The sequence below is a fragment of the Crassostrea angulata genome, chromosome 4 (genome assembly GCF_025612915.1).
Source record: "Crassostrea angulata isolate pt1a10 chromosome 4, ASM2561291v2, whole genome shotgun sequence".
NCBI classification, from domain to species: domain Eukaryota; kingdom Metazoa; phylum Mollusca; class Bivalvia; order Ostreida; family Ostreidae; genus Magallana; species Magallana angulata.
The window spans coordinates 21,176,818-21,198,711 of NC_069114.1; the positions used below are offsets into that span (position 1 = coordinate 21,176,818).

Below are 21,894 nucleotides of genomic sequence, written 5' to 3' on the forward strand. Positions count from 1 at the left end.
AGTTGTGATAAAAAAAAAATGATTTCAGAAATTTTATTTCACATAGACTTTTAGAGTAGATGTATTGGCAATTTTACAATAATAAAAAAGTTTGTTGTTTCATGCTTTTTTAGTCCAATGTTACATGTAATTGTATTATTGAAAGTTGTTAACTGGTAATTATGTAACCAAACTTATCTTCAAGTAGATAAAAATTCTAGATAGAAAAAAACAGTGTAAGATGAATCGGAGGTTGGTGCTTCTAATTCACTTCAACATATCAATGATATTAGAAATAACAACGTTCGGTTTGCATACATGTGTAAAAGAAGTCGTTGCATTCCTTCCCTTTTCGATAACACCCCCAAGACCTAACTTGTTTAAAAATGTATACTGTGGTTTCATTAATATTCAAGGGTATCAATTTTCGTCGATATAGGGAAAATCATAGTTTCGAGGATACATCGAAATTTGTGGCCAATGACCCTCTCAATACAAATTGTTAATAGAAATTGCACATTTAATTTCGTGGATCAACTAAACAAGAAAATCCACGAAAATTGGTATTCAACGAATAATGATGAAACCACAGTATGTAAGAATTATCAAACATTAACAAACTCACTTTAATGTTAAACAAATTTAATATGCTAGATTTGAAACGTAATAGAAATCGATATTCAGGAGAATATACAAATGCCTTCAAGTCGTAAACAATAACATAACAAACACAAATATGATAATTCTTCAAAGACCTAACTTTAAATAACCTTATTTCCACATATCTAAACTAATGAGTCATTTAAATGACATTCAGAGTAAATGGGTGGAAAATACCAAAGTCAGCAACTTCAACATAAAATGATATTGCACTACAAATGGTTTAAAAAGGCTAAAATTCTCACAGAATGATCATGTCTATTTGATATGTATCAAATCATCAAATTGTTCTATATATCTCCTTAGTATCTAGTATGTTCAATTGTATTTAATATTTAGCTGTATATTTAAATACCTACGGGTATGAGCCATATGGCTCCTTTTGTCAATTAAGAAGATTTCAATTTTGGAGCAATTTCTAAGACATGATTTTAGGAGAATGAGTAACTAGTAATCTTTAAAGAATTTCTTACAAATACATGCACACAAATCATTATACAATGTAAGTAAAAATATATAATATCTGGCAGTGAACAGTATGCTCTCAGCTAATCAATAGAACGCTGAGATAAATTTGGCACAATGGATTGAGAACATGAAGATCAAGTTCATGTCTTTGGACTTCTGCTTTCAAACTTCAATTTCTTGGAGGACGGTGAAGAGATGTGAGCCTGACAAATAAAATGAATGAAAATTAACAATAAATACATTTACAATTAGTACTTACTGTGGAATCATTAGAATTCGTGGTGGCTTAATTTTCGTGGTATTCGTGGGAAGCCCTCTCCCACGAATTTACAACCTCAACAAACACAAATTTAGGAAGAGTTGTTATCGTTACTGAAACTGAAAACCCACGCATCCACAAAATTACAATCCCACGAATAAGCAAAACACAACCACTCCACGAAAATTGGCCCCCACGAAATTAAATGATTCCACAGTATTTCATAAAATATTATGAAATTATTTCCCCCCTATTATTTGCCTACCTTCTGCCATTTTTCCAGAATTCTCTCATACTCTGACATGTAATAGGCAAACACTTCATCGCAGTCTCTCCGCACCACACTTCCTGGGGGGTTATAGAGCCGACAGTTGTCTCGTACTAGCAGCATGTCAGAATGGAAATCCTCATAATCCGAGTAACTAAGACCCTGTTTACATACATAGAAAATATTGTTGACACATGAATAAATCAACCTTACAACAAAAATACCATGTAAAATTTGTTACTTCTTATGAAAGGCAAGTGTGTAAATCTAGCCCTTATATTATGACAATGCATAACAACTAACCTCTAATTTCTTTTTGATGGTTCCAAAGTCCATGGGATTCTTGATAATGGAGTAATAATCAGGCGCATCTTCTGGATCCACTACAGAGGAAGAGGGCGGATATTGAAACAAAAATGCAATTACATGTATTGGGGAAAACGAAAATGCATCATTTATGTTCGTCAATAATTTACCCTGTGGATGATTTCTTTGTAAGAAAAACAAAATACCTGCTGGTTTTTAAAACATATCATCTTTACTACCCACCTGGTTCTAGAAACCATGTCGAGGCATTTAAATCATCTTTGTGTCTATTTAAACCTCTGTATTTCATCACTTTCTGAATTAATCTGCAATAAAACATACACATGTACAATGTAATCATTCAAAAAAAAAAAAAAAAAAAAAAGAATATCAATCTCATTAGCTTATTCTAAATAAATACATTCAAAGATATATGTTTGTGCATCTTCTACACAAAAGGTAAAGGACCAAATTAACAATGAAGCGGCCAGCCATACCCTAAGCATGCCCTACTCCAGCCTCCCCCTGGAATGGGGGTTGGGCTATCCTCTAAAGCTGCAGGAACCTTCCTTTTCCTCTTGCCCATTTTAGCCAAGCCTGTAGGATCAGAGCTGCTGAGGGGATCCATGCTGTGGACTTCACTGACACTGGTTCCTGGGGGGAAAAGATCATTAAAATTACAAGTAATTCATACATTCTGCATCAAAATTGAGAAATTAGGTGTACTTTAAGATAAAATTATGGAATTATTTGTTTCTTTCTTACTTTTATGTTTAACATACATGTTAAATAATTTCTCTGTATTACAAAAAGTTTCTATAATTACATATGTCTCTTGATACGAAACAAGAAACTTGGCATTGCATATGGGTAATTACCTGGAATAGGGTTATCCATCACAACAAAGTTGTCCAGACTGACTTCTGCTGGGTCCACCGTTTGTGTGGTTTCCACGGTGACAGTCTCGGTGCTTTGAATGGTTCGGTCTCCGAGCGCCACCGAGTCCATCACTAACTGGACTTCTTCCGTTAGCGCTGCAGGCTGGGACAGGAAATCCGTCGTTCCTGTCATCTCGACCGTTTCTGTGCTGAACTCTTCCTGAACAACATCATTGGGTGCCAGCTACAAAAAGCAAATTAAAAACTCTTTATTTTTTCACCATTTAGGCTGCTAATCATATAATGTTTTTAATATTTGAGACTTTATATTTTTCTGTTCTATGAAAGTTAACAATAACAAGTTGAATATGAGGAAGTTCCAGAATATTTCCTTTGTACTCAAAATACATTGAGTTGGTACAGTTATCATGCATTCTTTTTTTTTTTATAATGCATTGGCAATTATTGAAACCCTTTCAAAGAAAAAGAAAAACGAAAAGAAGAGAATCAAATATTCATAGCATTTATTAGTTCTAAAACTACAGTCGATGAATACAACATACAAAAGGATGAGCACATATTATGAAACCAATAGAACAATTCAAGGCATTCAACACATACAATGGAAAAGTTATATGACATCACAATGTGTAAGGAATTACAGATCCAGTCAAGTACATGTACTTTGTAAGTTTTAGTCAGTCACTGAGAGCACTTTATTTACAGGCAAAGGGAACTTCTCACAGCTTCCTCTTCTTGGAGGGAGGCATGGATCCATCGTTGACAAAGGACTTGTCCATGACCTTCAAGACTTCTGTCAGGTAGGTCTGCACTGCAGCAAGGGAGGCAACAATGGCTGGGGATCCAAATCCGTGGGTGATCAGACTGAAGTTGGTCAGGTGGCCTTGAATCTCTGGCTCAAGGATTGGCTGGGGTCTTGAGTTTCCAATGGGAGAGCGGTCTTGGTTAAGAATATCCATGAACTCTTTAAGGATTTGCTTGGTAGCCAACACCATGTTCTTGCGTGCCATACTTTCCTGGGGGTCTGGGGTCTGATATTTCTTGCAGTTGTACTCGGCACACTTCCTGGCAGGGAATTCGGACTCGCACAGATATCCGTAATCTCTTGCTAGCCGGACAGCCTCACCTTCCACCAAAGAAGTCATCAGAGTTGTCTGGGCGGCCTTCCTTCTTCCAGCAGGAAGACTCAGTCCAATCTTGTCCAACTTCTCCCTCAAACATCTTCCTCCATTCTTGGACTTGGCTCTTCTAAGAACTCCTCCCAACAGTGAAGCATTCAGGCACTCAGGGGGAGACAATCTTCTCTGTATTTCTGCAATGGTGACTTTGTACTTGGTGGTACTGCTGAGGAGGGAGAGTCTTCCATCCACCATGCAGAAGACATCGGCTGGAGCAGCAGCAGCAGAAATGTCCACATCATTACGACCAGTCTTCTCATGGACAATCATGCCTTTGGAGGACTGTGCATCAAAGTTCCCAATCATCTCTCTTGGAATGTAATTCTCCATAGGTGGGTAGTTTCCATTCATTGAAGGCAGTTCTTGCTGGGCTCCATTGCTCATCATACCATGGTCAGGGTAGCTGATGGGCACCGCTCCTGGCATCAATGGCTCTGGTCTGTGTATATTGGATCCACCATCCTGCATCTTGTACTCATGGATTCTGTCAATGTTGTGCATGGCCTGGTATTCCTGCTGAGAAGGCTGTTCCTGCTGCTGGTAGTCAGACATTGGGGCGTAGGAGTTGTTGTAGTGGTAGTCCATGGGGGGCTGAGATGACATGGAGTAGGGTGGGGGAAAGTAGGGAGGGGGGTACTCTGCCTGGGCAGGCATGACAGAGGACTCTGTGACTTGGGGATAGCGCCGGCCATGGTGAATCTCCCCATCAACATTGTGGTGGTCAGCAAAATCCCTCTCGTAGACAAGTGCGTCATTCATCTTTGCTCCGATTTCAAAACTAACCAGATAATACCACAAAAAATATTATTTTTCCTAGAGTGGAAAAAAAAATGATATATCAAAAAGATCTTTCACTAAAAGTAGAAAATATCTTTTTTTTAAAATATAATATTTGGATTTGTATCTTTGCTTTCAGCTGAATATTTCCACAAGGTCTGTGATGCTAGAAGCCAGAAGTTGTGATGAGCTTAGCCAGAGGGATGGCTATATATATACCTGGCCCCGAGTACACAAAGCAATTACTGAGTCCTACCTCCTACTCCTGACACCCTCCCAACTACAGACTCCACTCATTGGTACACTACTACTTGCTGCATCTAATTACACCTATTACAGCCCAGGTGTAAATTACAGGTATCATAGTCTCTACCTTTCTCACCATCATATGCAATTAAAACTGTTGATTGTGCATCAGTAGGTTAATTGCTTAATCATTGCAGTAATTATCACTGGATAATAAAATGATTGGTAAATTACTGATATTAAATTTATATTTGCATGATTATGACAACTTAATCACACAGAAATTATTAATAATTTTACACATCTTATTCAAAACTTACTAAATACTGTAAATTCTAAAATAAATTATTAAATACTCTCTATCTATATCTTACATCTTAAAAATAATTCATAAATCCTTTAGTTTGTGTTTTTTAAAAATCCTAAATGAAAATCTCTACATTTACATGTGTATGTTAATATTTTATTGGACTTGGTCTTGAATTTAAATAAAGCTAATTAAAAAAATTGTTTTATAAAGCTTACATTGCTAGAATGAAACAGGTAACTCTGTTATAAATAATAACTTGGTTCCAATATCTAGAATTAATCCAGTTTAAATGATTTAATCATTTTCTCCTCTGTGTGAAAAGAAAATGTTTTCCTTATACATGTACATGTATATGATGAATGATATCAAAGAAATTTTTTTTTTCAATATTCTTTCTATCTTGTCAGATATCAATACACAGCTGAAAATTAAAAGTCGAAAAGGATTTTGTATTGCAATCAACATGAAAGCATCCTGATGATAATGTTGAAAAAACTTTGCGAGGTGTTCCACAGCTTTTCAAATGGAGAAAAAATGTAAACAATCTCCATTAGAAATTTGTTTTCATTCCTGTGAGTTTTTCATGGTAAAATCATATGATGTCCAAGATTCTTTCCCTTTCATAGACCTCAATTGTATTTAATTGAAAGGTGTGTTTTTTTTCCAGTAAAAATCATCAAAACATGACAGAAACAATAACTCTGAACATTTAACTGACACATCATCAACCAAAGTCTGATTAATTTACATGTGTAAATATAAGGAGCCTAATTATGCATACTTTCATGCACATTTATGCAATGTTCCATCAATTAAATATCAGATTTTCAATGAACACATTTGATGAACTTTTGCATGTTAATCTGTTAATAGTTGTCATTTATTTATGAACTGCAGATTGAACATGCAGGAAATAAACTGCCATACTGCAGTGTGTATTTAGTTGCCAAAATAAATCTATGTATTAGTACACATGTACCTGTTCTTGTGTGACATTGATGGTGGATGATTTGGCAATCTCCTGTATAGGTATAAAACTGCTGCCTGGCTTGATTCTAATGGTGGTGGTGGTGTGATTGGAACCACTTGTGGTGGTCCTGCTGCTCTCCGATGTTACAACATTGTCAGACGCTGCCGCAGCAGTAGTTTCTGCTAGGGAAGGAATGATTATATACAATTCAACAATGAATGCACTACAGTAGTTGAATCTTGTATGAAAAGTCCATATTATTAGGATATCTTATGCATTTCCAAACGGTAATTTATAATCATTTTAGTACATGTATACTCTGAGAAGCAAATGTTCACATATCATGATTGGGACTTCTTTTCTTTTCTTTTCTTACCCACAATGCCACTGTTAGCTTGACTGCTAGCTGGAGATTTGTCCGTTAACACATGTACATCTTCCTCGATGAACTGATATGGATCAAGATCTATCTGAGCCTGAGCCAGCGAGCTACTCAACAAGTCGTAAGCCTTAGAGCCAGGGGTTGCCTCCCCTTGAGGGTTGCTCTCGGTCACTACTTTGGGCTCGGTCTTCAGTCTACGAGTCTCAGTTTGACCTGCTGCATTGGTCACGGTGTAGAATATCCCTGTCTGTGGGTCGAGCTCTCCCTGGAGATTCAAATTACGGGCTATTTGTTCCAATTCATTCTGTGACGTGATCTCGGAACCTTGAGATGTGTTCACTGTTTCAATCACAACATTTCCTTCTGATGATGATTCCTGATTCTGAATAAATGTTCTTATTTTCAACATTTATATAATTAATATTAAAAAACAAATTTCTAGGCAACATGAAGTCGCAAGAATAGAAAATGACATCTGTGTAAAAGAATCAACTGAAATCCTAACTGTAACATGTGCGTTTCTTTCAGGATGGTCTAAAAATTGATTTAATTAACAATTCATTTACAAAATGAATTTCTTTAAAGACATATACAGGCAAATGCACAAGAAAGATACTAGTAATCTGTCATCTTACCTCCTCCATCATCATTGCTTCACTCTGTTCCGGGTTATTTAGAATCTTCATAGCTTGTTCTGTACAACAATAAGGAGAACTCATTATACAGCATTCATAATAAATTTATTTTCTTTTTGAACAATGAAAAATTTACAAAATTATTTGTTGCCATACCTATTGTGTAGAACTGTTGTTGAGAAAGTTGGTCTGACAATTGCCCTATGTCGACACTTGAAGATCTACAACACAAAACATCAAAATAACTTCCAGATTCCAATGTTGATAAAATATTGTTTCATATGAATAATCAGGTGATTGAGGTTTTTATTAATTGAAATTTCTATTGCCATTTTTATTTTCCAATACTTGAAGAAGGTATAAAACATCACCATTTTTCCCATTATTTTTTATGAAATACATAATAAAACTAACTTTCTCTTATATACATTTAAGCCTGTATTTATTTTTACTCATATATTGTACATGTACATAAGGCTCCTGAGTCATATAACTTGTTGCTAACCTTTGAACTGTGACCTTTGGCTTGCTAGGTCCTTGTTGTTCTATCAAGGCTTGAACAGCAGACTGATCAACCCCCGACTGGAAGGATGAATTGTCATCATACTCAAACCACTCATTGTTTGGGAGGTTTTCATTTGAAGCACCTGAAATCATAGTACTAGAGAATTTAAAAAATATCCAGTTCAGACACAACATAATTGTATTAAGATTTACATGTGATTTGTGATAGAATATGATTTACACAAAACAAATACAAAGTAAGTTTTTTTTTCTATTTAAACTTGGCAAGAGGGCTAGAAATGCACAAAATTGAATAAAAGCATATCTAATCACAAAAACATGCATTATTAAATTTTTATCTTTCTCTCACAAATATTTTTGGTAGTCTTTTTCATACGCACAAGATATCAAAACATCTATCATTGGTATTGCCCAAGAACCATTGCAACTCCCAATTCATATTATATCAAAACTTTATTTCTATGTGCCAATTCAGTGAAAATTCAGCCAAAACATGGGATAGATAGTAGAAACTTTTGCATTATAGATGATAAATCCTACGCATCAAAGATTGTGAGACTGAGACAATAAACCACACCCACCCTTGCTGGTCACAGTCTCTGAAGGCTGACTGCCAGTGTTTCCTGTCAGGGCTGCCAGCGTGGCCTCGTCCAGGTTAATGGTGACGTCCCCTCCCCCCTCCGACTCCTGACTGGCCGCTTGGATCAGATCCTGGATCAACTTCCCTTCCGCATTCTCAATGCGAACCCTCTACAACAGATAAATTATTTTCGTTATCCTACAGTAGAGCCCTCTAAATCTCTAAGCCCTCAAGCAATATTGTTCTTTAATAACTATTCTCCCTCCTCTTTTGTTTTATCAAAATTAATCAGTAAATTAACAACCAGATAAATGGCTAAGTAGAAGATGCACAAAAAGCTTTTAGGCCAGCATTTTTTTATTTTTAGATTTACGAATATTTTTCAAATTATTTGGTGAGGAGGAGGGAATAAAAATAAAAATAAAACAATTTTTAACAATATTTTTTTTATTTTCATAATAAGAACACGTGTCCAGGAGCTGCCATTTTTAAAAAAAATATATAAGTAATTTTGGTTGTTGGTGATGTTCTTATCCTAACATATTTTATCCATGGGCACTGAAAATTTGTGTTGATATATTGTACATGCATGTATAAAAACAAAGTTTTTTTTTTTATATATACAAGTACATACTGTACATATACATTTAATAAGACCAAAAAAATTAAGGGAGTTTTCACATCTTCCTTGCAGAAAAATAGGAAGAAGTTTGAGAAATCATTTATTTGATTAAATTAACAATGCTATTCACAAATTCAAAATTTGAAATATTGTTACTGAAAATAAATTGGATTAGAAGCATGTCCATAAATGTCAGTGAAAAATCAAACAAGTTTTTTTATTTAAAAAAGACTAACTAACTTTTTAAAGGACTAAGTGCGGTTTTATGCAATTTTTGCCCCCCAAAATCAAAGTTTTAGAAAGAGCTTTAAAATAAGATGAAAGATAGTTAAAATCATATTGGAAATAAAGGTGTAAAAGGTTATCACCACAGTGACGTCAGAACGTAGAAATGACGTCATGAATATTGCATTATTTTGATAAATTGATGTTTTGTAGCAAAATATGGGTGTTTTCCGATGGTTTTTTCGACTGGGAAACATCGAGCGCAGGCTTGCTCAAGTACCATTTTTTAGTATAATATGTATAACTATCTGAAGAAAATCATATGTTAAAATTGCACTTGAGCAGACCTGCGCTCTATACTTCCGAATGCAAAATAAAGAGCAAAAATGAGAATATCTTCATTTGTTTGCAAATTTGCGGGAATTAGGTCATTTAGGTGACGTCATAGATAAATAGCGAGTGAGCAATGATGACTAAAATCAAGATTAAAGTTGTAGGCATCCTCTTTACAATGATTTGTGAAGATTTCATTTTTATACGATACTATTTAAAAAATGGTTGAAATCGGGGGCAGATATTTGACCATACTGCACATAGTCCTTTTATTTATTTACGTAATTATACCTTTAATAAAGGAAATGTTTCGTTATTTTGTTAGCTTTAATGACAAATAAAATCATTCTCTTTCCTTCAGTCATAAGACTCCTGTGTTCAGTGTGTTTAGGGTTATTAGTCCAACCCTATGACCCACTTACAACCGTTATGTAAAGGATCTATTTCCAAACGGTTAAATTATGATTGTTTTAATATTTATTTTGCAAAAATGTTTTTTAAAAAAGTAACTTATCATTTTCTTGCCAATGAGGTTTTTTTTTTTTAATTTACGGAATTGTGATAGAAAAAGACTTCAACTTCTCTTTCTTGAGGAAATTCTGGCTAAGTTGCCGATCACAAAACTTAATAGGGTCGTAAATTGTAGGGTTGGACGAAAGCAAACAGGAGTAGGCTCTATGGTGGTTTTTTGTGACTTCTAGTGCCTGTGACTTGATCGGAAAGAACTTGGTCTTTTTATTCAATGCATGAACAACAATAATTCAGACTACACATACGTGATTGCATCAACATTTATTTTTATTTTTACCAGAAAGAAAATTTCGGGTCAGAGGAAAAAATAAAATTATTAGCTAGTTCAGGTCCTTTTATTTTTTTTTAAATTTTAAAAAATAGGGTCGGCGGGTTTGTAAATCGAAATTTCAAAAAATGCTGGCCTTAAGCAAAAGAAATATCTGGAGATTGCCAGTAGCATGTTCATAACACTACTTTTTCTGTATGCACTACCTGTCTTGTAGCCTCTAGTTGCCCCGGTGTTGTTACAATGACTTTTCTTTCTATTGGTCTATGACCACCAGAGGCAGATGTAACCACAATGTGCTTAGTACTGTCTTGTTTCTGCAGGAAACTCATCAACTCCTGAAATGTGAAATATTATCGCCACCATTTACTCAGTCTGTTAATGTAACTACATATCTTTCTGAATATTTGTCAATTCCTGTATATTTTTACAGACACAGCAGGATACACAGACCTTTTCAAATGGACTTGATATGACAGTGGTCCCCTTTGCAGAAGAGGTTGGAGTTCCAGAAAGTCGCCTTGGCTGAGTCTTTTGTACAACAATCACATTTGGCTTTCCACCTAAAACACATATCACAATCCACTGTTAAATGAGTTTTAAAAATAATATGTAAGTATTTTTCATCTACTACTCCTACAAGATTGTTGACTATAAAAGTGATGGATAACCTGACTTACTTCCCCCTGCTCCTGATTTGACAGCTGTGAGGTGCAGTGTTTTAGGATTCACCGTCACAACGTTAGGACCACGACTGGAAGTAGAGATGACCTTTCCACCTTGTGTTGTAATGTTCAAAATCTTTGTGCCAGCTTGACCTACAAATATTTGACATTTAACACTATAGCAATAATTGTGAACAATGCATCATTAATTTAAAGGTTTGTTGCAAATAAACATCTGTCGGTCATGATACTGCAAAGTTTCCAGTGTAGCAGATTTAAGTTTTATAACACTTTGTAAAAGCTAGCAGCCCACTTTTTTTTTTTTTTACATTAATATGACGTCAAAAGCTTAGCTTTCATTAGTAAACAATGCGATTCTGATTCCATAAGCTAAGAGCGCAAAAAAATCTGGGAGTTACGTCTCATTATTACTCTGCGAGACGCAACTGTCAGTTTTATTTTTTGTCATGACTGACTTCATACCTATAGAGGTGATGGGCTTGGTCATCATAGTGACATTGGAGGCTGTGGAGGATCCGGGACTGACCACAACCACTGGGGTGCCAGAGCTGGTCGGTAACCCCGAGGGCTTGGGCAGAATCTTACTACCGCTAGATCCTGGGAAACTCTGGGTGATAATCTTCATGCCTGTAAAATAAATGGAGTTTTGTTTATGCATCTGAGTTTCACAAGACTTGAAAAAAGGATCTATAAGGAGTGATAAATTATTAACTAACCTCCCTCTTGTCTGATCTGAATTGTGGAGGGGGATTTCCCAACAGGTTTAATTTGAATGTTCTGCATTGATTGAGGGGAGGGCTGCACTGGCTGTGGTCCCATGGGAATGACCACACCTGGTTTATGCTGACCTTGGCTCTGAAATCAAACAAAGTCCATGACGACCATTTCTGTACATGTATCTATATCAGTTACACATGTATACTGCATATTAAGATTTACACATAATATTAAACATGAAATTTACATGAAGTGTTACTTTTTAACAAAGAAGTATTGACAACCTCACACAAACTACATTATAGGAATATTGCTATTAAACTGAAAAAGCTAATAACTACAATATAGGAATATTCCAATTGAACTGAAATTTGAAATAAATTAGCTATGGTAAAAAATTTGCAAAACCTTACCACAGGGAATCTCTGTCTTGGAACTGTCTTGGGGCGAGGTTTCTGGATGCTGACCGTTGGTGTTAAGAAGGTCATAGTGGATGATGTGACAGCTGTGGATGAAGAATCTGAAATTGACAGCAAGTACCTTAATCTTTCACTTCTAAAACCAGACTTAAACATTGAAAAACATTTTCTATACACAGTGTACAGGTAATGGTATGTGTGTAAATTTGGACCTACTTGCTGTTGCACTGGAAGACATGGATGTGGCCATTGTGACTATGTTTCCCAGGTTTGTATTGGATGAGCCTCCAGAGTTTGGAAGGATGTTGGATGATTTTTGATTGTGCGTCCCACCTAATGAACTGGTTGTTTTCACCACTGGAACTGTGATAGATTTCTGATGAAGGATGCTGGATGATGATGCTTGACCTGAACTGGACACCAGGATAACCTGTTCAAAATGAACCGTATAACTCAAAGTGGATAGGCTACAGTATATCATAAGATTTAAGACAAATCCACAACAAGTTTTTTTTTCCACTGAATTCTCCCAAATCCTTAAATAATAATTTGGATCTTCCACTGGTTATGGAAATTGGCCAATTTATACATGATTTCAATGACAAAGAAAGTGCTCATTATTTGGACATTTCACATTGTTCACCCAGTACACATTGACACTTTGCTCTAAAAATCAATAGGGGTCAAAATCGAGTCGTAGACAAATGCGCATGAAGTTGGATGAATAGCAATCAAAAGAAATTGGTCAGACAGATCATGGGCTACCAATTGAATAAGCATCTGCAATAATCTGCTATAGATAAGTTTTTGTATAACACATTTCCCTCTGATTTATGTCCCTTTGCCACCATCTAGGAGATCAAACTGGTGAATTTTCCCTCTTTGATCAAACAATTTTTAAAAACTTGGGGACAAATGCACTTTACCGGTACGTAAAAAATACATGGAAGTAGCACGTGCTCTTCCTATATAATAGAGTCACGCTTTAGCGTGACGATTTCGCTAAAACGGCAATAAAATGAAAAAATAACCCTTTTTTTGAATTCCTCGTCGTTTTTTATGTTAATAAACTTCGTTAATTAAAATCAAAAGCATTTTAAAAACAAACCCTTCGCTATGTTTCTGTCGTTCACATTCCAAAGTCGTGACGTTGTTAAGCACGTGATTAATTGGAGGTTATTGATTGGTTGACGTAAGTGACGTAAAAAAGAAAAGTTTGACAGTTCTGAAAATGTAAACATTGAATCAGCTGAGTGAGATATCATGCCTTTTGTTTACGATGATTTGTATGAAATTTGTCGAGAAAAACGATTTTTAATTGATTGGCTTCAGGAGTTAGGACTTTTGGGGAACTTTAGTGGTATATGTGACTCTTGTAACGTTGGCACAGTGAAACTTGTTGAAGATAAATCTTACAGTAAGGACAGTATCGTGTGGCGGTGCAGCAGCAGGCTTTGCAACAAGAAAACTTCTGTCCGAGAAGGATCGTGGTTTTTCGGCAGTCATTTGCTATTAGAACAGGCAGTAAAACTGACATATTATTGGGTTTATGAACTACCAGGTGATTTCATTTCCAGAGAACTTAAGATCGGTAGTGATCATACCATAGTAGATTGGAAAAATTTCGCTAGGGAGGTGCGTCTATGCATTCTTAAACAAGACAGTGAAAGAATCGGAGGACCCGGAAAGCACGTCGAAATTGACGAAAGTAAATTCGGCAAAAGAAAGTACCACCGTGGTAAGAGAGACGGAGTGTGGGTATTCGGGGGGATAGAGAGAGAATCAAAAAAGTGTTTTTTTGAAGTTGTAGAAGACAGAAGTGCTAATACCTTAATCCCCATCATCAAAAAATTTGTTGAACCTGGGACAATCATTTTATCAGATTGTTGGAAGGCATACTCTTCATTGAAATCCGAAGGCTACCAACACTTGACCGTCAACCATTCAATAGAATTTAAAAACAAGGAAACAGGAGCTTGCACCAATCTTATTGAATCTACTTGGAATGCAGTAAAGAAATCTCTCCCCAAAACTGGAACTCAAAAACAACACTACGACAGCTATTTGATCGAATACTGCATCAGAAAAAAATATTTAAAAGAAGCCAACGATAAATTTCTCACTTTCCTTCAACTCATTAAACGCGTTTACAAGTGCCAAAAAAGACGGCCTTTAGCCAATTTGACACAAAACAACCAGGTAGATCAGTTGAATGCCAGCACGGATTTATTTGAAGACTAAGGTATGTTTATTTATTTATATTTTACAATATATTGGGGGCTGCCGCCCCCAAGCCCCCGCTTGCAATGCAAAATGGCGGCGCCCATCACTGTGTATACGTTGCTAAGTTATTTCGCCGCTCCGGGTCACGCGCGGATCCATTTACAAAATGGCGGCCGTACCGGTAAAGTGCAGTCTATCCAAAACTTGCAATGTTAAAATTACCTATTAAAGTATGCAAAGGTTTATTTCTCAGAAAAAAAGTGTCATCTACATCAACATGCCTAGTATGACAACTTAAATTTGGTTGAACAATAAATAAAGGAATCTATGCTTATTTTCTTCCAACATAGGATCCGACAGTAAACAACTCTGGCTGAAATTGAATCTATTGTAAACTATCTATACAAGCTCTTCTTTACAGAGTGCCAAAATCTATTGTGCCTAACCTTTTGGGCCTGACTGGAGGCAGTGACCTGTGGCCGGGTCTGGGGACTCTTGCTGATTGTGATTTTGACAGGGGACATTCCTGAGGAGGAGCTTGCTGCAGTGGAGTAGGTGACCCTGGGGGTCTGGGTTCCTGCTGATGGGGACACGATGTTGATGGAGTCTGACGAAGAAGACTGGCTCCTCCTCCTTTTTCTAGAGGGCATTTCTTCTTCATCTTCAGTATTTAGTCCACCTGAAAAGATTTTCATAATTATCAAAACAGAGAAAAAAAGTGGGATGTAACTTGAGAGAAAACCATAATATCTGTCAGTTTTTTATTTTCTGATTCAATGAAACTGATTGGAGTACTGCGCAATATGATGCTCTAAAAAAATATTATGTCATTGTTCAACTTGTTTTTCAGAACCCACTGTTGGGTCTTCCATATGTTTAATAACTACTAGTGCAAGATTCAACAAGTTTTAAAAATACTAAGTAAGCATATACCAGACAATCAGTGGGTAACCAACCATAAGTTTTGCAATTTTCTTGATGCATCAGCTAATCTCAGTGTTCAATGAAATTTTCAGTTTCCATCAAAACTTTTAGTAGAATTAGGGGAGAGAACCCTTAAATTTCATTATTTTCATAAATGATAAGACATATAAAATGCAAACCTTTGATGTGTATAGACATTCCACTTGGTAGTACCACCACATTGGAGTTAGGACTGGATGGTCTGGTGACTTTGGTGACAGTCCCGCTTACAGGAGTGGGTGGACTGGAGGAAGTACTGCCTGCTGCAACACAAGGAAAAGAACTTGAGGGGCTTTGAAATAATAATCAAGATAAAACTTTATGCTTCTTACAGGGCCTCATTTATGTTAGGCCCTAAAAATAGAGCCACTGTTGAGGTTTAGGTACTGTGGAATCATTAAATTTCGTGGGGGCCAATTTTCGGGGATGGCTTAAATTTTACAGGTTCGTGGGGACATAAATTCTTGTATTCTTATATATCTACAAAAGAATATATGACTTTATTACCCCAATTTATCAATTCGTGGAGGATGTTATTTCGTGGATGAGAGGTACCCACGAATTCCACGAAAATTGAGCCACCACGAAATCTAATGATTCCGCAGAAGTTGACAAAATCATTGGAAGCCTTAAAAGCTTACTCTCTTTACTTCCTGTTCTAGATGGACTTGGCATGGCTGCGTTTTTCTCCGCCTGTAGATTAGCCATCTGATTGGCTGTGACAGTAAAGGCTGTTTGCGGAACAAGACGTGGCATCAGTGGAATAAGCCGCCTTCCCTCGATCATCCACTCTGCATCTGTACTGGGTCCACACATGCTAAAAAATATTTAAGTTCAAAAGTAAAGTATTCAACAAGACCTAGAACATTATGACATGAAATAAAATTCAGGTTTTTAACTCACTGATCAGCAATTGTTGCCAGTTTCTCATCATTGACAGCTCTTCTAACCTCTGCTCTATGTCTCTCTGTGGAAATACTGCAAAGAAAGAATAATCTTTATAGAACTTTTTTATTTCTTTGTTAATATCATCTATTAGTAATACATTTCTAAGTTTTATTTGATTATGGATTCTTGGATATTCTACTGATGTAATTTTACCTCAGTGTAGTTTGTAGATCTTGCAAGATCTTTTTCTTGTCCTTTGTGAGATCTCCTTGGGCTCTAAAAGCTGACACTATGGAGCAATAGGCTTCCAGCTCCATTCTACGCAATATACGCTTACATTCTTCCTTACTTATGTCCAGCAACATAGGCCACATGGTACTGGAAAATAGGAAAACAAAGGTTTAAAAATCTGACAATTTTTTATTGGATTTTTGTTTCATCTTGTTTTTTATATGTAATTGCCAATGACATCAGACAGTTATGTTCAATAAAAGACATTTTTCATTTTATTTAAAAACTATTGTTAAATCTTTAATTTTCGGACAAACAGACCCTAGGCAAATAGAAACTAAGGCAAATATTATCATGAGCTAACACACTATAAGCAAACAAACATACATTCAGCAAGACACAATAAGTATAGCTGTGCTCGCAGTGATTTGACCCATTTGCAAATATCAACGCTATGATATTATATTCATCACAGACTTTCAGTTAATTAAATCACGTCTGGTCTTGAAGTTTGAGAATTGGTATACATCCTAAATCTTTTATTTGTAAACTATTCAGTAACAGATAAGATATATTTTTTAACAAATAAATCCTTCAGATTCAGACACTTCAAATTGGTTCTTGCACTTAAATTCGATGAAGGTATTGAATGCGAAAAAAATATATTGCCATAAAAGAAAAATAGTATTTAGTTTACATTCAATGTTTTGATATGACATCTATTCAGTGTCACAGACATGGGAAAATGTGACCGACTCAGTAAATAGGTGACCAACAGGGGAAAAAGTACATTCTTTGACTAATAAGCGTATTTAAAAATATATCATAATTTGCAAAGCAACATTTGAAATATATAATTTGCTTATATGTTCATTAAATTGCACAAACTCAAGCCATTAACTCTTTGTACGATAAAATTGTATCTCACTAGTTCTCCGAGGAGCTTTTGTCCACCATATTGTATAGGCGGTTCGTTAGTACGCATGCGTAAGGAAAAGTAACCGATAAATAAAATACATTAATAATTCTGTAAGGAACCCAAAACTATGGTTTTTACTCGTGTATAAACAACAAGAATAAACAATTATTTTTTATCAATTCCACTAAAAATTCCATGACTGACATTTTTTCTTGATTTTAGGTGAAATATTCTAAGTTTATCGAGTACATTTGTTTCTATTCATCTGCGCAAGCGCTCTGCATATTTGTTTAAACATGGACGTCTGAGAAGCAAACTAGGTTGCCCTGCAGGTGCACGGTTGGTGATATCAAGTATGTGCAACATTAGAAGCACGATCTTTTTTGTTTTTAGATTAAGTGTGAACTATTGTTTTTATACTGACACATTATATATTTTTAATCACATTATTATAGTTTAAAAATAAAAGAATGTGGCATCATTTAGCAGAATTCGGGTTATTCGACCCAATTGGGGCTTGGGGTAAAATGCTGACGATGGACCCTCCACTTTGGAGGGTCCATAGTGGAGGGGGTGGAGCTTGGTGTGTCAATCTTAATTCAGAGTCTGTTTGATCTGTCATTCCAATTTCATCATGCACCTAATAGCTAAAACATATGGGTTGTTTATTTAGAATTATGAAAGGAGAGGGAGGTCCTAACATTTAACTTCAAATGAACTTTATCAGGATGCATGAATTACTCTATGTTTGTGTAACAATTATTCTGAGTCCAGTGAGACTGTTAACAGGAAGTTAACTCACCTCAACGTTGGGAGAGATTTATCTTTTTTTCCCCGAGTAACAAATGTTAATATATTAATAGTAAAAAAAAATGCTATGGATGTGGACAATTATTTACAGAAAAATTAGAAAACCACCCATTGATCTTGTTCTCAAACAGTATGTCTATCGGAATTATCTGAGTCCCAATTCCAAGTCACCAAGAGTGTCAGCTTCGTTGCAAAATATGTATTATTCTACTAGAGTTATTGCCGAGATCAAGGAGATGCCGCGGACATTATTCTCCAATATTCCACGAACGTCATCAGTAAATTATCAGATCAGAAATACCTATTTGTCTCGCACTGACCATGAAAGTATAACTTCAAACCGTAAAAGTTTTAAAACCATGTCAATTTCACGTGTTAGTTCCAGTCAAAACGATGTGTATTGCCTCAAATGATTATTTTTAAGAGATCAATGCCGCTGTTCTTAGCACCTCCCTAGCACATTTTCACTGCATGTTTTTACATTAAATATATAACGTGTAGTAGTAATAATCGTATTAAATTGCCCTTAAAATATTAGGAACATGATTCAAAGATATTTTATAAATAAGTAAAGAGTATTAAAAATCCAAAGAAAATTCTGTCGTCTGCATGTGATTCCTTTGATCAATACATATGTAAACATTACAATTAAAACCATTGGGATTACACGGAACAGCCGTCAAAATGACCTAGATCGTCTCTCTATAGGAGAAACAATCTGTAGAAATATTGGGCTGTTAGTAGAATAGAAATAAAGTTCTTGCTATCGTGAATGTTGCAGGATAACCTCCTCGGTCTCAAAATGTTGTTTGAAATATAAAAGCCTCGGCTTTTATATTTCAAAACAACATTTTTCGACCTTGGAGGTTATTCTGCAACATTCACGAACACTCGTACTTTATTTCTCAAACAATGCGGATCTCGCCATGTCATAGTGCATTTAGAAATTTCAGTACAATTATTTTCAGGACATAGGGACATATAAAGGAAATGTAATATAAAATAAATTAATTATTTTTACAAGACTTACACTTTTGCAGAATAAAATTCATAAGCTGTTATAAATTTTAAAAATTTTGTCCATTTCAGCAATGATGCACCTGTAATATTTTTACTATGTACATCTTATGTAGAACTAATGAACAATTTGTACTTTTAAAAAACCCAGCACCTAAATGAAAGTGCCACCATTCGTCATCGTCAATTAGGGGAGAGAATTAAGTTTTATGTGCTTGTGTTTTTAAGTCATATAAATAAAACAATGTGCCCCATTCTGTTTCTGATAACATAATTGGAACGACAGATCAAACGGACTCTGAATTAAGACTGACACACCAAGCTCCACCCCCTCCACTATGGACCCTCCAAAGTGGAGGGTCCATCGTCAGCATTTTACCCCAAGACCCCCAATTGGATGTTTCGATCCTCGGCTTTTAGACCCGATGGGTGTTTCAACCCGAGACGTTTCGACCGACATTGTATGGCATGCAAAAAATATATATATATAAACGGAATAGGATATTTCATTTCTTAGGTATTTTTATTGTAAATGTTTATTGTGAAAGGTTCAAATAAACCCCAGAATGCAGAAGTCGGCAGTATTAATAGTGTTTAAACTCATTAATTCCATTTTAGTTTATCAGTGAGCTACATAAGCCTGAAATTTTGCTGGTCGAAACAATGGGTCAAAATGACATGCATCACATTGAAATTTCCTGTTGCCCAAAATTACTTCTGACATAGATGCAAGTTGGCAATGAATGAAGTCTGAAATTTCTTGGAGTTATATTTTCTAATTGATTTTATAACAGCTGAGAAGCTTAAATTCTACATTATGTAATTATGTTAAAAAATCAAAGTATGAATTGATTTGATTTTTCAGTTCTTTCAATCATATAATTTCCCTTACTTTTGGTCTTCTGTCTTGCATGTGAAAAATATGTTTTATATGTAAACATGTTTAGAATGAAGGCCTTAAGAAAACTAATAATTCCTTTCAAGTAATCTTGGATTCCTTTTTTCATTGCAAATATATATTTGTAGATGTAACAATATTATAAAGTTATGAAAGCTTGTTTAATGTTTTACAGAATGGGAGATGGAATAGAAGTAAAGAGGTGTGGAGTAAAGTTCACTCCCCCTGCCCTTGTGTTAAATTACCTCATCAAAGATACAGGGAAAATGCACAGAAGAACTATGCCTCTTCGGCATTTTAACAAAAACTCAAGTGTTGATGCAACTGTTGATGAATTACTGTCAAATCCTAGACACAGCAAGTATTTGAAATGCATGCCAAAATTTCAACTGTACAGACTCGTATCTATTATAAAGGATAAGTTAAGTGGAATGTCCTTGGAAGAGAGTTTAGCAAGAAATGATGAGATTGACAAACTCGATCCAGAGGAAGATCTTAACAAACTTGATGATGAAACACTCAGGAGAAAAAAGTCAATCATGGAAGACACCTTTGAAAAGAATCTGAAAAAGCCGGGAGATCCGGGTTTCGAATATGATGTACAAATGGACTTTGATGAAGTTGAGGCTTGTGAATGGGATTCTGAGGAGTCAGAACAGGAGTTCTAGTTCTATTATGTCTGGATTTTTTTATTTCATCCATTTTTCAATAGATTAATAATTTGAGTCCAAAAAATACAAACAGTTTGTCTGATGCATATTGCTTTAATGGATGAATTATTTCATTCTAATCCTAAGATAGAGAGGAAAATAAACCAGAAAAACTTGCCTGAAGTAAAAAAAAAAATTATTTTGTACAACTATGTAGATTGTTTGTAATCACAGCTTCCCTCAAACATGCCAGATTAAAAAAAGATTAGTGTGGGGCTACATTGTTGCATGATTTCTTCATTTCTGCAATAAGTTAGCCCCACTCTAATTAAATATTTTAATTCTAAAGAAATACACTGAAAACAAATTTTCATTATAAAAATTGAATTTTCAATTGTCCAAAAACTAGTAAAAACTTTATGTATACCCATAGTACCTTTTGATACTTTGTATATCCACTATGTAATTAGAATATATCATGCTTTTTATACTTAAAGATTAGTGCATTTTAGATACACTTTAGATAAAATGGCAACTTAAATTTCTTTCTTAAAAAGTTCTTTATTAACAAAAAAAGACCTGTTTTTTTTTAAATATGCAAAAAATATTGAAATGGGTATAATGAGTTGAAAATCTTTCAATTATACTAGGTTGTTTAGAAAAGAACGAACAAAAACATGCAGATGTAAAATGAAATTTACGGTATAATTGACTAGTCAATAAGGATTTAATGGATCGCTATGAAAGTTACTAATATCTGCCGCAATTTTAATTTCCTCTTCCATCCAGAATTTTAGCTACACAATTGCACTTATTTAATATGTTTGTACTTGAAACACAAACAAGCAGCAATTGGTTTTTAATGTTTAATTTGTGATCTCAAAACAATTAATGCCATCTGAATTTGAAACTTAACTTTATGCATGTAATTTGTGAGAAATGTGTTACACATGTGATTTGGTGTATGTTAGGTCAGGGTTATGATATCAACTACTCAATATCATTTTGCATTTTCTAATATTTTAAGAACATAATGGGATTTTTTTGCCAGT

The 21,894-nt window shown here is 35.2% G+C and overlaps 3 protein-coding genes across 5 annotated transcripts; 1 reads left to right on the forward strand and 2 right to left on the reverse strand.

The window, feature by feature from the left end:
- Positions 1-604: 604 nt before the first annotated feature.
- Positions 605-17,535, reverse strand: LOC128179981 (BRCA2-interacting transcriptional repressor EMSY-like). Of its 3 annotated transcripts, none has more exons than XM_052847714.1 (25): positions 17,477-17,535; positions 16,531-16,695; positions 16,333-16,407; positions 16,071-16,246; positions 15,570-15,692; positions 14,913-15,145; positions 12,460-12,673; positions 12,238-12,329; positions 11,824-11,962; positions 11,570-11,734; positions 11,102-11,239; positions 10,875-10,984; positions 10,628-10,759; positions 8,444-8,612; positions 7,843-7,984; positions 7,494-7,558; positions 7,338-7,396; positions 6,697-7,084; positions 6,330-6,502; positions 2,819-3,062; positions 2,438-2,594; positions 2,184-2,266; positions 1,938-2,017; positions 1,632-1,796; positions 605-1,310 (listed from the first exon to the last, which is right to left on the reverse strand). In XM_052847714.1, the coding sequence occupies exons 1-25, from the start codon at positions 17,503-17,505 to the stop codon at positions 1,248-1,250; spliced, it is 3,579 nt and encodes a 1,192-aa protein (XP_052703674.1). In that variant the 5' UTR covers positions 17,506-17,535; the 3' UTR covers positions 605-1,247. The 3 variants fall into 3 exon arrangements, with proteins under 3 accessions (XP_052703674.1, XP_052703672.1, XP_052703671.1); XM_052847712.1 differs by having other exon boundaries at positions 6,330-6,499; positions 12,238-12,344; XM_052847711.1 differs by having other exon boundaries at positions 12,238-12,344.
- Positions 3,326-6,323, reverse strand: LOC128179982 (transcription factor AP-2-alpha-like). The gene has a single exon (XM_052847715.1). The coding sequence runs from the start codon at positions 4,774-4,776 to the stop codon at positions 3,559-3,561; it is 1,218 nt and encodes a 405-aa protein (XP_052703675.1). The 5' UTR covers positions 4,777-6,323; the 3' UTR covers positions 3,326-3,558.
- Positions 17,536-17,739: 204 nt separating the features above from the next.
- Positions 17,740-21,894, forward strand: LOC128179984 (centrosomal protein of 19 kDa-like). The gene is made up of 2 exons (XM_052847717.1): positions 17,740-17,820; positions 20,368-21,894. Exon 2 carries the CDS (start codon positions 20,369-20,371, stop codon positions 20,858-20,860), a length of 492 nt encoding a protein of 163 aa, XP_052703677.1. The 5' UTR covers positions 17,740-17,820; position 20,368; the 3' UTR covers positions 20,861-21,894.